The 15,535-nt window shown below is 31.0% G+C and overlaps 2 protein-coding genes across 2 annotated transcripts; one reads left to right on the top strand and one right to left on the bottom strand.

Annotated features, from left to right (window-relative positions):
- Positions 1-2,378: 2,378 nt before the first annotated feature.
- Positions 2,379-3,288, bottom strand: LOC142533104 (transcription factor MYB114-like). The gene is made up of 3 exons (XM_075639742.1): positions 3,015-3,288; positions 2,805-2,934; positions 2,379-2,727 (listed from the first exon to the last, which is right to left on the bottom strand). Exons 1-3 carry the CDS (start codon positions 3,157-3,159, stop codon positions 2,448-2,450), a joined length of 555 nt encoding a protein of 184 aa, XP_075495857.1. The 5' UTR covers positions 3,160-3,288; the 3' UTR covers positions 2,379-2,447.
- A 7,874-nt stretch (positions 3,289-11,162) lies between these two features.
- LOC142532454 (protein NRT1/ PTR FAMILY 7.3-like) lies at positions 11,163-15,513 on the top strand. Its single transcript, XM_075638751.1, has 5 exons — positions 11,163-11,236; positions 11,423-11,537; positions 13,414-13,631; positions 13,904-14,466; positions 14,688-15,513. The coding sequence occupies exons 1-5, from the start codon at positions 11,207-11,209 to the stop codon at positions 15,511-15,513; spliced, it is 1,752 nt and encodes a 583-aa protein (XP_075494866.1). The 5' UTR covers positions 11,163-11,206.
- Positions 15,514-15,535: the final 22 nt, after the last annotated feature.

Genomic DNA, 15,535 nt, shown 5'->3' with positions numbered 1-15,535 from the left:
GTCTCGAAACCCTCATTCCCTCTCACATGTGAATCCCACTCTTCACCAACATCATTCATGGAATGAGTAACATTCCTATCAATTCTATAGCCTTTCCCCATCAACTTCTTTGAAATCCATGCCACAGATTTTCTCCTACATCCCATCGTCTCCTTTGCACCATTCTCCGGGTGCCTACTACCGCCACAACTTCCCAATTTTTCAGCCTTAGTATCCGTACATTTACTCATGAACCCACCACTACTAGCTTCACCTCCACATCTCATCTTTTTACCTTGACCATGATGCTGAAATTCGTTATCTTCTACTTCTTTAGCTTCACAAGTAGTACCCACAGTTCCCTCAGTATCACATTTATTAACATTGCTTCCTCGAATCGTGTACCCAAATGGTGACCATAGAGTATCTCCATTTTCATCTCCATTGGTTTTACGCAACTCTAGTGGCATAAACCCCGGACACAGGTAATGCCCCTTCTCCACCACCTCCGCTGGTGGCGCTCCCACCGCCACCGCGTGAAACCCTCTTCCACAGCTCCCATTCGTGCACCTCAAACAGCACTCCTCAAAAACCCTCTCATACTTGTACACGTAATAGCAGTACGGGCACACTGTCCAAAATGTATCACCACCATTTTCAGAGGGACAGCCACTCAAATTCCTCATCAACTCTCCATCGAATCGAGCCTTTTCCAAAGGGTTTGATAGCACGGACCACCCTTTGAGAACAACCTCAAAAGCTTCGGAAGAATTCGGGTACGGGTTCACATTCGGGTCCAAAAGGGATTTTAGGGTTTTGAAGCTGGACCCAATTTGTTCAGTGTCGGACTCGAAGCGGGGGAGATTGAAAATAGTGTAGTAATCGGACAGTGTTGGTGTGATTTTAGGGACGGAGAGGACGGAAGCTATGGAAAGGATTTTGGTCGGGCCGGGGTGAGTCGGTTCCACTTCCTTCGCGCGTAAGGCGTACAAGCGGCAGTCGGAGAAGCTGCGGTGCTCGAGAAAATACACAGATGCGGCGAGATAGCGGCGGATCTCTGGTTTAGCATCCTCAAGACCCGGTGAAGATTTCCGGGTACCCATTTTTGGGAACTGAGGAAAAAAATTATTGAGATACGATTACATAAAAGAAATATTCTAAATCTAATACCACCTATTTTTTATTTTATTTTTTTATAAACATGTTAATTTTTCTAATTTTTTTTATGACCGTGTGATTTTTTATATTTAATTTAATATATTCTCTTTTATATGATTAATTTTTTAATTTAAAATATTTTAATTCTTACTTTAATTTATAATGAATCATAATAATTATTTTAGAAATATTATTCTATTTCTCTCCTAAAATGTATTGAAATTATGGGACAAGAGCTTATAAAAATTAAATTAAGAATTTTTTCAAAATAATTTAAATAACATTATTTTATATTAAAATAAAATTTTACTAAGAAAAAAATAGAATGTATTATCATGTAATATAACAAGTACACATATTTATATGAACATAAAAAAAATCACTTTTAGAATGAGAAAAATTTAAGATATTAAATTGAGGAAAAAAATAAAATTAAAAAAAAAATATCCTTGTTATGCAATTATATAAATTAGTGTATACAATATTTTTTATAATTTATTTGATTTATATTTAAATGATGGTCAAAATGTAATTATAAGAAATATTGAGAGATTACATTGTAATTATGAATTAAAAAATAAATAAAAAAAAGAAAAAAAATACAAATAAAAATTAAACGTACAACTTGATGCTTTAGAAACAAAGTCTATCTGCTGAGTTACATGTAACATACATTAAATTTTAAAACTTTATTAATATGTATAAATATTAAAACAGAATATGATACAAAAAATTAATTTTTTTAAGTATCTCAAATTTAATAATATAATATAAATAAAATGCAAAAATATTTCCTAAAGTATTCATTGAGTGCACTTATTAATATTTAAGCATGAATAAGGTTGATAAAAGGTGGTGTTAGCCAATTTATAAATTTAAAAATCAAGTTGGTAGAAGTACGGAATAATTAAATTGAGCGGCTTGGGATAAAAGCTCTTGTAATCATGATATTATATAACAAGGAATAGGTCTAGTGTGATACGATCTCACAAATCTTTATCTGTAAGACGGATCAATCATATCGATATTCACAATAAAAATTAATATTCGTAGCATAAAAAGCAATAATTTTTCATGGATGACTCAAATAAGAGATATGTTTCACAAAATATGATATGTGAGATCGACTCACACAAATTTTTACATATAATAAGACAATATTTATTTTTGAAATTTGATTTTATTACATTAATTTTTAATTTTCAAACATTTAATAATATATATACGGATGGAGAACATGGTCACGACCAATTTTCATAATTTATATAATATCCAATAGCCATCACATATAGAATATCCAAGAACAAAAATTACACATCTCCCTCGAGTTCAAGAAAAAATTTGACCCATTCCAAACGGCATGTTCCTTCAACGGATGGTTCACATGATCCACTGGTTTCATCTTCATCCCGCGCATGATCATCACAACAACTCTCCATTGAATTCTGATCATTCCCCAAGCACGAGTGCGTTATCGGTAAAGCTGGTAATTTCTCCATTAATTTCGCTTTCTTACTCAAATGAGAATTCCAGTAATTCTTTATTTCATTATCCGTTCTGCCTGGAATTCTTCGAGCAATCAAAGACCACCTACATTTTTACGAATGAATCAATCAAATCACATGAAAATAAAATCATGCATACTATTCTGATTATTATAAACATACCTATTTCCTAAAAGCCTGTGAAGTCTAAGTATCAAATCATCTTCTGCATCAGAGATATTGCCTCTCTTAATATCAGGTTTCAGATAATTCAACCATCTTAACCTGCAGCTTTTTCCGCACCTATTCAAACCTACAAATCAAGGATAAAAAATAATAATAATCTGTATATCGATCTGTAATATTTTTCAAAATTAAATTACAATAAGCCACCTGATTTGTTAGCCACTGATTTCCACTTCTTGGGGCCATGTTTCTCTATGTAGTTAGCTAGTTTTCTATCCTCTTCGGCTGTCCAAGCACCTTTGTTGACCGATGACACCGATCCAGTACTTTTCCCTCCATCCTCCGAACCCATATGTATATTATATTCAGAAGTCAAAAATATTTCAAAAGTCGTAGTTTTGCTCAGGTTTCTTTTAATTTTCGCACACACATTACTTTTTTATATTATTATATATCTATATATAGCGGGGGTTGAAGAGAAAATCGTAGCGGGGGTTGAAGAGAAAATCGTAGCGGGGGTTGAAGAGATACAGAAATAGTGACAGCTGACTGGTTAGTGAAACGTGTGTGTGCATATGCAGCGGTAGCGTAGCACACATCGACGGAGCCAATTCCCTACACGACAAGACAATGGACTTCAACTACCATTGCTGTCGTACTGTTGCGCAAAGGAGGTGTACTGATGTATTGTCAATGTCAATGCGAGGCTGGGGTGATATGACTAGATAGGTCCATCGTTTTAAAGTCCACACAATTTTTTAAAAAAACATATTATATAATAATATAAATTGATCTAATATAAATATATTATAAATTGATCTAACATTTATGAACATTTTTTTAAAGTCACTCAGACCCACAAATTATTAGGCTCGACACTGCATCAATGCAGAGTCTAAGAGGCTTCGACATAACACTTATGCGTGACAATGTCATATCAATATTTCAGGAAAAAAATGAGTAAAATTAAATATACATGACTAAAACTGAAAACAGATTATATAGATTATCAGAACTGTATAAAAATAAATATATATGAACGAAATTGCAGGTTTTTTTAAAAAAAAATTAAATATTTGATCAATGTTATTTGATTAGTTATCCCTTGTTTTATAAGGGGAAAAAAAACTAGATTTGGATACTGAATAAATTAATAAATGCATATATATAATTACTATATTTATATTATTTAATCTTTAATTTCTCCCTACCTACAAAAACTCACATTTTCTTCCCGGAAACAGTACTTGTACCATGTATCGCGTGAGCGATGATGGGTGATTTGATGGAAGCAAGGAGAGATTTGAAATCATAATTTGATAAAAATGGATTAACTTTGTCGAATTGTAAATTTCACTTCTGACAAATAACTATTAATTTAATAAAAATATCTCAAATTCTAATAAAGTAAAACAAGCTCACAATCGCCAAGAAATATAAATGCTTTCAAATTCTAGTATATCTCGATCTAGAGTGTGAAAGCCAACAATATTAATAGGTGGAGGCCAAATTTGAAATTGCAAACCTTTTGATTTTATGATCATCAGACTTGTTTGATCCTTTAACATTTTTTATTTTTTATTTTGTGTTTTGGTTTATTAATTTTTCAAATTTTTTTCAGAAAAATATTGATGTGGTACTGAAAAATATATATCGACTTGACATTGAAAATTGCTGGAATGATATATAATATTGTTAACTTTTCTGATTTGTTTGATGCCATATTAGCGATTTGATTAAAATAATCGAAAATTAAAAGTTGTGTATCCAAGCCAGATTTTGAAAACATAATTGATTAAAACTTAAAATCAAACAAGTTATTGGACGAAAAAATTATTTTTCCTAATAATTTTATCAAACAACACTGAAGTGAATTAACAAATGAAATATAAAAAAAACTATATGGAAATATAAAGGTATATATTTACCTTAATAATTTAATATCTTAATTTATATCATTTTTATATTACATATAGAAAATATTAGATAATTGATAAATGATAATATTTTAACTTACATTTTGTAAACCAAAATTAGTTCGTTTAATACTTATGTCTAGTATATTGTGACAATATTTTTTTTTTTAAGAAATGTGAACTGATATCCATGTAGTCGATCTCATAATTAACAGAAATATGCTTTGATGACGGTGGTGGAACAAATGTGAACAATTTTTTTTTTTTTGAATAAACTTCCAAATGTTGATAGCGCACTTATGTAACATTAACAGTTGTAAGTATTTGTGACATCTATACATGTTTTAAGTGAACATCTATCATAGACGCTTATACGAGCAATATTTATATGACATTCAATAGGTGGACGTCATATCAATGGTGCTCACATAGGTGTCCACAATATATGTACGGGAGATCAAACCTCTTAATTGTATAAACAAATTTTGTCTGATATACATGATGTTTGGAAATTTAAAGCGAATTAGCTAAATAGGTGTTTCTATATTTTGTAAAGGAATCATGAACCAAAAGATCAAGTTAGTTTTCATGAGTCACTCTTGATATATGCACATACACTTGTGTTTTTTGCACACATTGTGTGTTTATATAGTCGAAACATTTATCTGAACATGATAATTTTTTTTATTTTTAAAGTAATTTTTTTCTTATTTTTTATTTAGAATAATGAATTATCTAAATTTTTGAAAAAATATATAAATATAGGATTGAGTTTTAAAATATAAATAAAGATAAGATAGAATGGTAATTAAAAAGAAAGACTATTTCATGAAAATAAAAGAACTAATCAATAAAGTTATATAATGAGGATATAATTATAATTTTAAATAAGGTTTTCATCAATTCTATTAAAAGTTAGTTTATATAGGATCCGAAAATTTCTCAACCTTGTAACTATGGATAACAAAAATAAAGCAATGAACTACATCCATATATATATATATAATTAGTCTTCACGTGATGTTTGAGTTGATAGAGTAAGTGAGTGTGTGGTTATATGTTCATGAGTCTAATTTCTCATATCAACACTTACTGGATAGATTATGTCGTATTGGGCTTGTGCGGTTACCGATTGAAGTAATTTGCTTGCTACTGCGTCTTTTGGTCATAATTTGGAGATTCGTGACTTAAACATCAATTCATATGAATGAATTAATACACATTCTTAGAATATAACATCATATTTGAGACAATCAAATAAAAAGAAGAGCACTTGTATTTATTAATATTATCATGGAATACTTCTTCTTTGTTCTAAAAGAGAGTTTGTTATACTTCATATTGTTGAACATGTGATTTGTTGTGCTACTATCTCACAAGTTGGAAGACATCGTATCTTAAGATAATTGTCACATCATGTGAAGCACTGTGTGAGGGAAAAATTCGACTTATGGACAAAGAGTTATCTCTAATTACATCGACTTCAAATTTACTAACATAATTTTCAAGTTAACATATTTTATGAAGCTGTACTGAAAAAATCCCTATCTTTGATACTTATATTTCGTATATGTTTGAAAGTCATTTTGTTTTTTTTTAAAGAAATATCACACTAAAAAAGATACCAAAAATAAATAATTTATTCAAAAAACATATTGAAGCCAATTTACTCAGTTCAACGATTAGTTAATTTGTTTTGTATAATTAAAAACAATTCAATTCGATCCTATTTATGGTGCTTTACACCGCACATTCAATTGGTTAACGGGTGTTGTAATCATAAAACAGTAACCTCTTTAAAATTATGTACAAGTGAGCAATATAGGTGGATAACATAAAAAAATGTATATATATTATATATTGGATATACACGACGTCATTTTATCAATGTTTACACTGAGTGTTCATCATATCAAAACTCTATTGCATGTACATGACATCACCTCAACGATACTCACATAAATAATCATAATAGGTGTTCATTATACCAAAAGTAGGTCCAAATATTTAAGTTTTTCTCCATTAATATGATGTAAGATTTAAGATTTAATTAATCAGTGAGTGAAAGTTGATTCCGGTTCAAAGTTAAACTTTCTTAAAGTTGATTGATTAAATTAAAATTACATTAGACTATCCAATATCCTACCATATTTATCCTGGTCTGATGAGACGAGTCGTGTATATATATATATACTATAAAAGTGCACGTGCGTTGCACGTGAGCAACTAAATTGTTGAAAATATACTGAATGAAATTTTGATAATATTTAAATGAATTAAAATATGGATAGTAGCATTTATAAATTGAAATAAATCAAACCACAAAAAATAAAAATTATGATCATAGACGGTATATGAATCGGAAAAGTTATCTTATCCACATGACACATTTTTCAATATGCTTCTAGGTTGATTTTTACAACTCAACAACTCTTTGTCGTAGTTTTTATAATATGCGTATAACCATTTTGGTATACTCAACAAGTATATGATCATCTTTAACACTTATTATGTTATTTAGAATACTCATCGGGGATCTGACATTTTGTAGTTTCTCTATCACGACATTTTTTCAGTTTTCTACATTATATTTATCCGGTAATCTTATATTTCGACTATTTGTTTTTTTTGTTGAATGCTTTTTCAGTTTATGACAATCATCAACTGTAACTTCTAAGAAAAAATTCTTTTAGTCGTGATAGATTTTCACTTGTGAGTAAAAGTACTGTATAACCTATATATCCTTCAACAACATAACCAATGAATGATGTTGTAATTTCTTCAAATATCGTGATATTTGTAATATCAATTTTATATATTTAATATCAATATTATTAACATATAGCTATAAGATTAATAAATTTTTAACAATTATTTCTCAATCACTGTAAGAAATAATACTTGAAATCTATTCAAATTATTATATATTAGAATTGTTTTCTCGTTTAATTTGACGCAATTCAGAAAAGTCATCTCGTTAGTTATTTTCTTAGAAGCTTTGGAATAATGATTGCGTTCATCATATCGTGATGATAATATAGTTTCAATCTCGTTTGTTGTGTCTAGAACATAATATTATATTATTCATTGAAACAAAACAAATTTTCTTCTATCGAGTTTATATTTTTTTTATAATATTTTATATCTTGTGAAACCACATACAAAATTAATTATTGTATTTTAAAAATTTTGAGAAGAGACGTGAATAACGTAATTAAGATATGCAAATGAGATAATAAATATCATTCAAATATATATATAAATATTTTTTTATTCAATATCTCATCTAATAATACAATTGTTTAGATTTCATAAGCATTTTATGATAACCAAAATTAATTTGATGAAATAATGTAGAATTATATTTGTATTTCACTATTTGGCTAAGTGAATGTATTTGGCGAGGAGTTTTCGATGCTATCATCTTATATCTTATGAATTAGCTGATTAGCCATTTTGCCTAAAAAGAGACAAAAACAACCTCTTAGCCACCTCGGAATATATCGCATTGATATTGGATGAAATAAAGTGCAACTAGCTCAATGTCTCAATTTACTAAAAACGATTTTATTTTTTAATAAATACTGACATTTTATATGACTTCGATACAACATAATCAACACAAATGACATATAACAATAAAACATGTTAACGCTAGGGTAAAAAACTCATCTAATTGCAAGAACACTAAATGATCAAATGAAACATATTATTTAGTAATATTTGTTTAGCAGCATATATAAAAAATTGACCAAATGACTTAAAATTAGTGTTTGAAATCAGTTACAGACAAACGTTTCTCTCAATCACGTATCTCAATTGACACATAAAAATTCTGAAAATATCTCTATTCTAAATGGGAGAAAGAAGTTTTATTGAACTGAATATTTATTAATAATTTATTTTTATTCAATTCGTCTCATCTCCTTTCGTCTTCCCATTATTATCTATCATTAATATGGTAGAGATTTTTATGAATTTGTATGCAATGTATAAATTTAAGAAATTAAAATTAAATTAAATGAATAATTATTTTGATTGAGTCAAGTACACTATTAATGATCATTTTAAACTAACATAAAAAATGACTTAAATAACAACATGAATATGAGAAATTGGAAAACCAAAAAATAGTAAATAGTAAGCTCACAATTGAAAGTTATTATTAATGATCATTTTAAAATAACATAAAAATGACTTAAATAACATCATGATTATGACGAATTGTAAAACAAAAATATGATAAAATAGTAAGTTCACAATTGAAAAGGCATATATTTAATAGATATTATTATTAATAGATAATATATTATTTAGGGATATTTTTTTAGTATCATATATCGAAATTGACTAAATGTTTAAATATTTGTATTGAAATAACTTACATACAAACATTTTCTCCCATCATGCATCTATGTTAATACATAAGTAGTCTAAAAATATATCTATTTTAAATGAAAAAAGATGTTTTATATTATCTTAATATTTATTAATAATTTAATTTTATTCAACCTCGCTCATCCATATATTTAATAGATATTAATAGATAATATATTAATTATGGATATTTTTTTAGCATCATATATCAAAATTGACTAAATGCTTAAATAGTAAGTTTACAAATGAAAATAATATATTTATAAAAGTAAAATAAAATAGATGTTATTAATATTAGCAATTTTTTTAAATATGTATCATGTTATTAATAATTAAATTTAAAAGTAAAATCAAATTAATAATTATCTTGATTGAATTGAATTAAGTACACTATTAATGACAATATTAAACTAACATAGAAAATGACATAAAGAGCCTCATAAACATAACAAATTGTAAAAATAAATGAAAAGATAAAATAGTAAGCTCACAATTCAAACTCATATATTTATAATAGTTTTAGATTAGATATATACCGAACGGTAAATGAACACCCGAATATGCATTTTCATCTTAATTTGTGCAATAGTTACATTTTCTTTTATTTTTAATTTCATCAATTAATATTGAGAATCGAAAGTTCATCAGAGGGCGTTAGAAGAAAATTATAAAATGACATAACTGATTTATTTTATATTCCAAAATTTTCAATAACTAATTATTGAGAAAATTATATTTTTGGTCATGTATATTTGTCTACATATGATTTTGATCTTCTGTATTGTCAAATTTCAGTTCTAATCCGTTATCTTTGTTTTTTTGACAATCAGAATTCTTTTTTTCTGACGTGATGTTGATGTGACAAAAATCCGACGTTGATGTATGTAGTGTTACATCAATATTTCTAATGGAAAAAAGATTAAAATTGCCAAAAATATAACAATACAAGATTAATATTAAAATTTGCTTAAGTTGATCCAAAATCACGGATAAACAAACAGCGTACCAAAAATGCAATTTTCTCAAAATTATTTCTTTGATATAATACTTAATAACATCAATTTTATGATCTGGACAGCATGAAGCAAAATATATTCACGACATTTTTTCTATTATTTTGTATTTTGGTCCTGTAAATTAGGTTATGTTTGTTTTTTAGTCTTTTTTTCATCGAGTGTTGACATGACGTCGGACACGTATGTTATTATTTTCCGATATAATATCAACATTTTTTTGGTGTCAGATCAGAGTTTTTCGGTGCCACGTCATCACCCAGGAAAAAAAGACTAAAAAAATCAAATCAAAAACACAAAATTGACAAACTTGCAAAACCATTTTAGCTTATTTTCCCTACTTTAAAACTCAAATCTTGATACGATGGACATTACATTGTTACGAGGTCTTCTTTATTAGGGCTAATAAAGAAGTGATTAAGCACACTGTACGTTCTTCGATTAATTAATTCAAGACGATTTAATTTCTTTCATTTTGTTTCGTCGTAAGAAAGCTTCGAACTTTTCCTTTTTTTTTTTTATATATGTATGGATAAACACAGACACACATGCGTACCAACTGGATCGAGTTCCATAGCGGGGAAACGGAAGTTGGTGAAAAATTCTCAATCAAAACATTTCTTTTGGGTTCATTCTCTACCCACAAAATTGTGATACTATGTCATACAAAATGTGGTACACGTCATGTGGAAATGTGGTACTAAAAAAGTACCCTGGGACTGAACACAAAAAAAATCGACGGCTGGGGACTGAACGCCAATTTCCCGTTAATTTAAAAACTCATAGGCTAATGTCGTCTCAAATCTGACCAAACGAATCAATCAAAGACAGAATCAATACAAATTGTAGGTCACAACAATAAACTTCACCATCCTTATAAAGGACAGACAACATGTAATAAACGTATTAATCTACATCTCTGTAGCCAATATTTCGCCACGTTTCCATTAATACTTCATGCATCCTCCAATCTCAGCCGTCCATTTCGCTTTCCAAACCTCTATATATACCCCCTCCAAAGCCTCCCACTTATTTTCAGCAGCCTTTTATATATTCAATTGGTTCCTCTACCTCTTCATCGATCCATCGATTAATGGAATCGTCCTTAGAAGTAGTATCGAAGGTGGTTTACAGTCAATTCCCATTAACTGTTAATTTACATATTGTCCTCCATTTTCAAATAGCTTGCTAAGCAAATTATCAACAACACTTCCAAATTCTTGTACAAAACTACTCTTACTATTTTGCATAATCAAATGAGTGAGTGAGTGAGTGAGTGAATAAACGTGGTTTTTTCTTCGATAATTAGGTTCATTTGAAGGGGGAAGAAGAAAGGTTTACTGGCGATGGAAGTGTTGATTTGCATGGGAAGCCGGCAATAAGAGATAAAACGGGAAAATGGGTTGCGGGGATTATAATTCTTCGTAAGTCCTTCATTTACGTGCATATTATACAATATATTTCACATTATTTCTGTGTATTTCTTTAATATATATGTAACTATATATTAAAGAATTAGCATAAATTAAAATTATCTAGTCATTTACTTTAGTGGAGAAGCTAATTAAGTTCGTTTTTTTCCTCATTATATTTCTTTTAAGCAAGTTCGGGGAGAGGTCAAATTAGTATCCAATTATTGGTCGGTTTTATGCGCCTTTCATAAACTCTAAAATAATACGCACCACTAAATAATATATGATTCTTTATTTTTTTAATTATTATTGTCATCTTAATATGTTTTTATTTTATTTTATTTATGCCTATTAATATAATAATATACCATTAATACTTGTTATGGTACCTACACATGCACATATCATAATTCTAGCTAGTGTTGGATAAAAACAAACTTGATCATGACATATCTGTCTGGAGGGAAAATAATCAAAATAGTAACGTAAGTTTGTCTATTTTGTGTTTTGATGTAAGTATTTAATTTTGGGTTTTGATTCGATAAGTTATATTATGTTTTGGTTTTCAGTTTTTTTTTTCATGGACTGTTGTCGCGGCATCGAAAAATGCTGACGTAATACATGAAAATGTTGATATATTCGTCGCTACATCAGCAATCAATGTAAAAAGAACAAAATGATAAATACTTAAAATAAGTTAATTAACTAAGAACCAAAATATAAACCAAACCCAAAATTGAATACCATCATGTCTGATACCCAGGAATGAACCCATCAAGATCCGGCCCAAATTCCCGGCCCATCATTAAGGCCCACAGGTGAATGGCCCATGACAAGCCCAGGTATTCTTCTATAAATACCAGGTTGGAGCGTATGATTATTGGATTCACTATATTATTTTCAGCAGCGCCCTTAGCTGCTCCCCCCATATATCCTCAGTCTCTGACTTGAGCGTCAGAGGGGCTACGCCGGGACACCTTCCTGGCCCCCTCCTAACGGTCTTATTTGTGATTTCAGGCACATGGTAATTTTGAAGCCCGTGTCTGGATTAGTGACGCTTGCGTGGATCGGACCCTAAATTTCCCGTGAGTATCAATGTCCAAAAATACAAAATGAACAAACTTACATGAACATTTTGACTATTCACTCTTTTGAGTGTATCAAACTCTTACTCACATTTTATGTTGCCTCGCGACGTGCTGCTATCTGAGAATAGTAATACTCTTAGCATAAAAAGTAATATTTATTCATGGATTACCCAAATAAGTGATCTGTCTCACAAAATACGACCCGTGAGATCGTCTCACACAAGTTTTTGTTGAAAAAAATATATAGCATATTATATTAACATAAGGGTGAAATGAACTGATATAAAATGTAATTTTATAACTTAAACAAGAAATAATAAATGTCAATAAATTTTAAAATAAATAATATCTTAAAAGCAAAAATTGACTAATTCATATATTGACTCAGAATATGTATTGAAGAGGCTCAAACCATACTCTTTTAAAAACTTAGATTTTATATAGAATATATATTAAAGGGTTTCTACGTAAGATATTAAAGTTTCTTTTATATATAAAACCATCTTTCATAATATATAGTGGGGGATAATTAAGTATATATTTTTAAAAAAATTATAAATTATATATATATAAGCAAGGGTGCCTTTCAAGTTTCAATATTAGTGTTACTATTTTTTTTTTTTTGTAAATAGCACTATTTATTAGCTTTCTCTGTTTGGCCAAGTGAATTAAATCTCGATCAGAAAAATTTCTAGAAATTTTTTTGTAAATAGCACTATTTTTTTTTTTAGAAAAAAATTTCTAAAATTTCATTTTATTGTACTCAAACATATATTGATTATCCTTGTTCAATCGAGCAGTGAATCAAGGTTTGGATACTCTTGCATTCTTCGGAGTTGGAGTGAACTTAGTGTTATTCCTCACCAGGGTTTTGCAACAGGACAACGCCGACGCAGCCAACAACGTGAGCAAATGGACCGGAACGGTGTATATATTCTCCCTCGTCGGCGCCTTCCTTAGCGACTCTTATTGGGGACGATACAAGACTTGTGCCATTTTTCAGATTATCTTTGTCGTCGTAAGTATCTACAAACTGAGGGAAAAATACGCAGTACAGTTTTTTTTGTCTATTAGTTATGTTTTGATGCCACTTAACCAAAATTAACCTCATTTTCATTTCTTGACAGAAAACTAGATCTTTCATGTTTTATAAAATTTATATTAAAATTGTCTGTTAAAATATATGGTCATTGCTATATTGTAGAAACTAATTCAAATCGGAGACTTTGCATCCAAGATTCTTACAAAATGGTCGTGCTCTAACAAAATGGTTGCATATATGGTTTGTAGGGGCTCGTGTTGCTCTCACTATCAACGCAAATTTTCTTCCTCAAACCCCATGGTTGCGGAAACGAGTCGAGTAATTGCGAATCCCATTCGAGGTGGGAGATTATTCTCTTCTATATCTCCATCTACATGGTTGCCTTGGGGTATGGAGGGTACCAACCTAACATCGCCACATTCGGGGCCGATCAGTTTGACGAAGAGCACCCGAAAGAAGGGCACTCGAAAGTGGCCGTTTTCAGCTACTTCTATCTGGCATTGAACATCGGATCACTCTTTTCGATTACCATCTTGAGTTACTTTGAGGATGAAGGGATGTGGACACTTGGATTATGGGCATCTACTGCATCCGCTTTCGCAGCTCTACTACTCTTTATTGGGGGCACCAAAAGATATCGGCATTTTAAGCCGAGTGGCAATCCCCTGTCCCGGTTTTGCCAGGTTTTTGCCGCGGCTGCAAAAAAAGTCTCGGTCGGTTTCTCTCCCGGTGACGTTCATCTATGCGAGGACGACGCCAAAGAGAACTCGAACACAGGTGCTCGGAAGATGCTCCACACTCATGGCTTCAAGTGAGTATATGTACATGCGACTTTTAATTCATTTTCATTCGAAAATTGTTCGTATCAATAAAGTTTATAGAAACATAATTATTATTGCCCCGGCCTCGTTTGTTTTTACTTTGTACTATATTTTTATAGATCACCAATTAAATTAACTAAGAAATGTGATTTGATCAAAATCCTACATTATGTTGTCTATCCCTCTGTCACAAACTTCAATGAATGCGCAGATTTTTGGACCGAGCAGCGTACATTACCTCACGAGATTTGGACCACATGAAAGAGAATGCGCGCAACCCTTGGCGCCTATGTCCCGTTTCTCAAGTTGAAGAAGTCAAATGCATACTAAGGCTCATCCCAATTTGGCTCTGCACCATAATCTACTCCGTCGTATTCACTCAAATGGCTTCGCTATTCGTCGAACAAGGCGATGCAATGAACACCGAGATCTCAAACTTCCGAATCCCACCAGCAAGTATGTCTAGCTTTAATATCCTAAGCGTTGCCTTCTTCATATTCCTATACAGAAGAGTGATCGACCCACTCGTATTCAGGATCCGTGGAAAAAGCCTCACCAAGCTTCAAAGGATGGGGATAGGCCTCGTTATAGCGATCTTGGCCATGGTCTCCGCAGGCGTTGTCGAGTGCTATAGGCTCAAGTACGCTAGAAAGGATTGTAGACACTGTCAAAGGTCGAGCTCGTTGAGCATCTTTTGGCAGGTCCCTCAGTACGCACTCATAGGAGCATCTGGGGTGTTCTTGTATGTAGGGCAGTTAGAGTTTTTCAATGCGCAGGCGCCAGACGGACTCAAGAGCTTCGGGAGCGCCTTGTGCCTGACCTCGATCTCCTTGGGGAACTACGTGAGCAGTTTGCTTGTCTCTATCGTGATCAAGATCACGTCTGAGAATAACATGCCCGGATGGATACCGGGAAACCTTAACAAGGGTCATCTAGACCGGTTTTACTTTCTTCTAGCCGGTCTAACGGCGATTGATCTGGTCCAAAAATGGATGTTTGACTCTGTTAACTATCCCCCCTTTTGCCTCACCAACTAGCTAATCAGACGCAAGCCCCTCC

This window comes from Primulina tabacum, chromosome 18, assembly GCF_025594145.1.
Source record: "Primulina tabacum isolate GXHZ01 chromosome 18, ASM2559414v2, whole genome shotgun sequence".
In the NCBI taxonomy this organism is placed as follows: domain Eukaryota; kingdom Viridiplantae; phylum Streptophyta; class Magnoliopsida; order Lamiales; family Gesneriaceae; genus Primulina; species Primulina tabacum.
Note: the sequence above shows the minus strand (reverse complement) of the source record. Positions and strands in the feature narration are given on the sequence as shown.

What these genes read in the sequence shown, in the direction of transcription:
- LOC142533104 (XM_075639742.1), bottom strand. Translation starts at nt 3,159, where the DNA reads ATGGGTTCGGAGGATGGAGGGAAAAGTACTGGATCGGTGTCATCGGTC. An exon ending in ATCAGTGGCTAACAAATCAG is followed by an intron (nt 2,935 to 3,014) that starts GTGGCTTATTGT and finishes CTTGATTTGTAG; the next exon opens with GTTTGAATAGGTGCGGAAAA. An exon ending in CACAGGCTTTTAGGAAATAG is followed by an intron (nt 2,728 to 2,804) that starts GTATGTTTATAA and finishes GTAAAAATGTAG; the next exon opens with GTGGTCTTTGATTGCTCGAA.
- LOC142532454 (XM_075638751.1), top strand. Translation starts at nt 11,207, where the DNA reads ATGGAATCGTCCTTAGAAGTAGTATCGAAG. An exon ending in TGCGGGGATTATAATTCTTC is followed by an intron (nt 11,538 to 13,413) that starts GTAAGTCCTTCA and finishes TCAATCGAGCAG; the next exon opens with TGAATCAAGGTTTGGATACT. An exon ending in TTCAGATTATCTTTGTCGTC is followed by an intron (nt 13,632 to 13,903) that starts GTAAGTATCTAC and finishes TATGGTTTGTAG; the next exon opens with GGGCTCGTGTTGCTCTCACT.